At 38.4% G+C, this 5,000-nt stretch overlaps 1 protein-coding gene and 1 long non-coding RNA gene across 2 annotated transcripts in view; one reads left to right on the top strand and one right to left on the bottom strand.

Annotated features, from left to right (window-relative positions):
- The window catches only part of LOC138015150 (uncharacterized), a 154,183-nt gene that overhangs the window by 132,552 nt on the left and 16,631 nt on the right, over positions 1–5,000 (top strand). The window lies entirely within an intron of this gene.
- The window catches only part of LOC138015146 (tumor necrosis factor receptor superfamily member 16-like), a 9,643-nt gene continuing 9,566 nt past the window's right edge, over positions 4,924–5,000 (bottom strand). The window contains exon 6 of the mRNA XM_068862077.1: positions 4,924–4,977. Within this exon, the coding sequence (XP_068718178.1) occupies positions 4,955–4,977 (23 nt within the window). The 3' untranslated portion in view covers positions 4,924–4,954. The remainder of the gene's footprint in view (positions 4,978–5,000) is intronic.

The following is a 5,000-nucleotide window of genomic DNA, read 5'->3' on the forward strand; positions in this document are numbered from 1 at the left end:
TCTGTTTGACGACAACAAAAAATACCCTGTCATTTTGAGTTTTCAATTTTTTTTTTAATTTCACACTCTATCTCACTGCAAGGAAAATACTAATTCAGAGAATTAACAATATTGACACTCCTGTCTGAAGATATATATTTTGGGAACTGCCTACCATATAATGACAAAGTACGCTACAATGGTATGTGAAATAAAATACATGGCATTACTACCAAAAGATTCGGACACAAAACTATTCATGCTTTGTAATATACAAATTTGTCCTTAATTGAACCAATACGAACCTTTAGATCGGAAAACGAGGACGACTACGAGTTTCCGTTCTGAGCACGCGCACTTAAAAAATGTCGGCCTCGGTCGTCGGCCTCCAAATCTTATGCGCATGCTCAGTAAGGAAAACTCGTACTCGTCCTGCGATCTAAGGGTCCCTAATAATGATAATACAGTCACCCAGGAGCCCATTATGGCTCCTGAATCACCTAATCAAAAAAGAATATGAGTCAAATTCGACAAGCGTAAACATTTTTATCTCATTACCTGAGAAGTAACAATTTTCAAAACAATATATAAAAGCACTTTAAAATGTTCAAGTTCAAACAAACTATTTCAAATTCTTCTACAAATTAACTGCTGTAAAAATAACACTCACAAACTGTGACAACTTTGATGATCTACAAAATATATCAAAAAAGGAATAAAAATGAAAAAGCTAAAATTACTAAAAATATTGTCTTTGAGAAGAATCTCGATTAGCCATATCTGATACCTGTTGCATTGTTTTCAGGAGTACGACGAGCTGAAATGGAAGCTAAAAGCTATTTTTGAGACGACATAACGCCCCACCCCTCCCCTGTTAAAAACATGCATAATTAAATGGTTTTGTTTTGCAGGGGAGGCCAAAAAACCGTACCATAACCGTGATATAGACGCTTCCAAAAAGCTCCTGAATGTACACACTCCCACACAAAGAACACCAAGGTGATTTGCTCTGACCATGCTATCACAACTAGACTGCAAAACAGCCGTAGTTTTGTGTTGGACGAATGTGTCTTGTCAAGCGAAAGGTCTGGAGTGAAGATGAAAACGAAGAGTGAGTCTGGGGAGAGATGCTACGGGCGTGTAAGGCTCGCGCGCTGCGACAATTCGAAAACCGACTGTTTTGCAGTTTAAATCGCAAATAGTCCAAAAAGTACGATGAGCCAGTCAGAATTTGATGTGACTTCACGTACAACATGCTCCTAACATATGAAAACATGACTGCGATTCTTTTTCGGTATCAATCGAGGAGCAAGTATACTCCATTGGAAAAATCGTTTTTGGAAAGAACTTGAAAATAGAAGTAGGGGTGAACTATCTCGATACAGAGATAGCGGGAGTGTACTTTTCCTTGCCAAGCCGTATCTGGATCAGACTGGATGATTGAACTCACAATACCATATTAATCACGGGTTTTACTATGAATTTCCAACAAAACACTATTATCATGCTAAAACGCCCATTTCTAAGTAACACTGACCCATTAATCACAAATTAATAAAATTGTAGTTAAACATGCTATGAGCTACAATAATAATGAATTGCTTTTATTTGACAATACCACATGCCCAATAACATGAAAATGGCTTGCACTAGATGGGAAAATGTACTATCACAAATGCCTATGTCTACAAAAGTCAATCACTTACGTACGTTACTTCAAACTCATGTAAAACAAAAAAGAGAAGTGTATCAACTTTTCAAAAAATTTCTTTCGCAACTTCTGGAAAATCGTAAGCCCTCAGCAACTTGGAAACATCTTTCCGCTTTGCTTTTTCTTCTACCACCGTTGCAAACTCCTCTACTGTAAGATCTGGATCCCCAGCAACAATATTCTCAATCAAAGCTCTAGATGGACCCCCATCACATTTCTCCAAAACGGATTTTATCTTAAAATGGGTGAAACCGTTATGTTCAGCAACCACTCTGAAATTACCGCGGCCAGGAACGTGTGCATCTAAAGACTCGCAGATTCCATCCAGGACATCGCTATCATCCAGCAGACTTTTCAAAGGCTTCGAGTCTGAAAAAAATGGATGTGCATGATCGTCACCTTCTTACACAGTATTGTGATGTCTGTACTCTAGACTGTACACAGGAAAGAAGATAGGAACCACATGTTTTCCATTGCTAGAAATCGGGAACATTTTGAGTCCGAGTTATCGTACGCGGATATTTAGTGTAAGGGTGATTTATCGCCAGAAAAGTTTGTTTTACAGTGAGCATTTAACTGCTCTCGCCTTTTCAGCTTTCCAGATGTTGTAAAGACGCGTAACAAAAACGTACCAAAGGTTCGCGCAAATCTCGAAACTTCCGCAAAAAAAGATAGTCGTAACCACTGATCCGAAAGCTTGGCATTGGCCTCATAATCCGACACAAAAGGCAAGTTTTGTGTAGTAAGAAAACCGCTGTTAAAAAATATTGCATAATGAGCATAAAACGAAAAGTAAAAAGCCAAAATATCGCCGTTCAAAGACAGCGGACTCGGGGATTTCAGGGTGGACTGCTGGCTACGATTTCCTGAATGTGATTTTTCGTTATTTTTTTAATTTGACTTGACTTGCGTTGATTGTTATTTTCAGTTTGTAGTGTCCCCAATTAGTGCTCCAGTGATAAACAAAGGTTCCTTGCTTCCTTCCTTTCCTCCTTTCCTTCCCTCCGGACGAAGCTGAATGAAAATCGCAAGGTTAAGTTTGTGCCATATAATTAGTTTTAGCAAATCCACATGCACATTTTTTTTTCCATCCCATTAAGTTTAAAGCAATTGCTGTTTATAAACTATGAGATTTCCCTTTTTTAATGAAATCTCAATCTAAGACATACTCATGAAATTCGAAGTATGTTCTAATTAATTTTTCTACAGTATCCTTTGATGAACCAGTTCATAATGAAGCGCTTGAATATTTTTACTTTAAAGAATTGGTTAAAGGAATTTTCTCGAACATTTTCTAGCGCCATGAGCCTTACATTCCTTTGTTGTTTTTTGCCGCAGGATTTATTGAAGGAGTGTTCAAAATGTCCCCAATCCACCATTTTGTATGCTCCAGAATACAGATGTTACACAGGCAACCCACTCTACACTAAAGGCATGAGAAGCTCGAACTGACATTTTGCAGCCACCTGACTCAATTTGTGTTTTAAGTGTTTTGAAATTGATAATTCTTCACCACCGGAATAGATTTTGATACATTAAGTTCTTTTAAAGCAGCGCGCGGAGAACGGTGGAATGATCGGCTAGAAATAGAATAAAGTCAGTAACAGGGATGCCTGTCTTAATAGAGTTTTAAAATGTGCTCCATAAAGAAAAGCATACAGCTGCGCTGTCTCTCGACACTTTTCTAGTTTATTATCTCCAACATTACCACACCGTATGACTACCCCTCACCCCCTATCACCACCCTCTTACCCCCCCCCCCTACACCCCTCACCCCCTACCCCACCCTTGGAATAGTAATGCCGTTACCACAATATCGAGTGTCCAGCTAGGAATGTAACCCGAACATTTGCGGGTATTTTCGGAACAATGTGTGGCTCAATATCATCACTGACGGCGTTTATGACCAAATGTTGCGAGCCGACATCTACATTAATTTTTATCTCTGTATAGACCCTTTGCAAAAATGGCTGCCTTTAAATTATTCTTTTGTTCATATTCAAAATAGCCCAACTAACCTCGTTCGGGATAACAAATTCTTTAGAATTTTTGTCTCAAAAACGAGGTTAGTTGGGCTATTTTGAATATGAACAAAAGAATAATTTAAAGGCAGCCATTTTTGCATAGGGTCTATAGTGATGACTGGAAATATATGAACGTTTAAACGTGACGTGCATGTCCTAATGTCAAAGCAACAATTTTCCCTCAGTTTTTTCGGACCCTTAATCTTAATTAGTATAAATACACAGGTGATTATACAAAATCGCGCGCTCTCATTGACTCGCTATCTCGGATTATTATACATTATCAGCCGATAATCACCTCGACGGACAAAATGGCTGCCAGTAGTAGTTTTGCCACTGTAAGTGAAGATGATTTCGCGTTGAAATGTTTTTTTTTCTCTTTTTTGAAATAATCACCTGTGTATTTATACTAAAACAATTATTCGCCTCAGGCTCAGTGATTATTGGTGTATATTCACCTCGACTTCGTCTCGGTGAATATTCACCGATAATCACTTCGCCTTCGGCGAATAATTGTTAAATAGGCCAAGGTTTGAACTCAGAACATGGAGTGCCACAACTAAGCCGTTGTGAATGACTGAAGACAATCATGTCCATGTTCGTTCTGGTTTACATCTATAACTGCAATGATAAATTTATTTTTTAAACATAATTGTCAGGGATTCAAAAACGTCCAGAAATGCACCATTGAATTGACAAGTACAAAGTAAAGGATGAGTTCTTTTTACTTTAAGATCAGACTTTTAACTCTTGCGGACTTATCTAAATTATACTTTGAAAAGATTTATCATGCATATGATACCTTTAGTTCTCCTCCTATCTTGTTTTTGACAATTAACACATGTGGTTTGTACTGGCTCCTGCAGAATAATGGAAGGAAATTTTAAATTAACTACGATTGCAATGAGGAGACTAAAATGTCTGCACTTGATGTTGAAGCTGCCATGTTGGTGAACCGAACAATTAATCCTGTTTAAACTCTAATCGTTTCATGCAGACACTTCCGGCTGGATTGTAATTAAGATTGCCAGCCATAGGAGCGTTACTTCCAGTCTAAGGGCTGGCTCGGCCACAGGCAGCCTTTTGACATCCCTGTCACTAAACCTCCATTTCGAGATGTAGATGTAAGCATGCAGTCATGCTAAAGCACGTACCTTTTCCAACAAGGGTTTGCTAAGTCCCTTCGGTTCTTCTTCTTCTTCTTCTTCATCTTCATCCTGATGAGCTGTAGGAGCTGTTGTCATCCTTCTTCAGTGGCACTTTCTGGTGCAAACAAAACAATAATA

Source organism: Montipora capricornis, chromosome 9 (genome assembly GCF_036669925.1).
Source record: "Montipora capricornis isolate CH-2021 chromosome 9, ASM3666992v2, whole genome shotgun sequence".
In the NCBI taxonomy this organism is placed as follows: Eukaryota; Metazoa; Cnidaria; class Anthozoa; order Scleractinia; family Acroporidae; genus Montipora; species Montipora capricornis.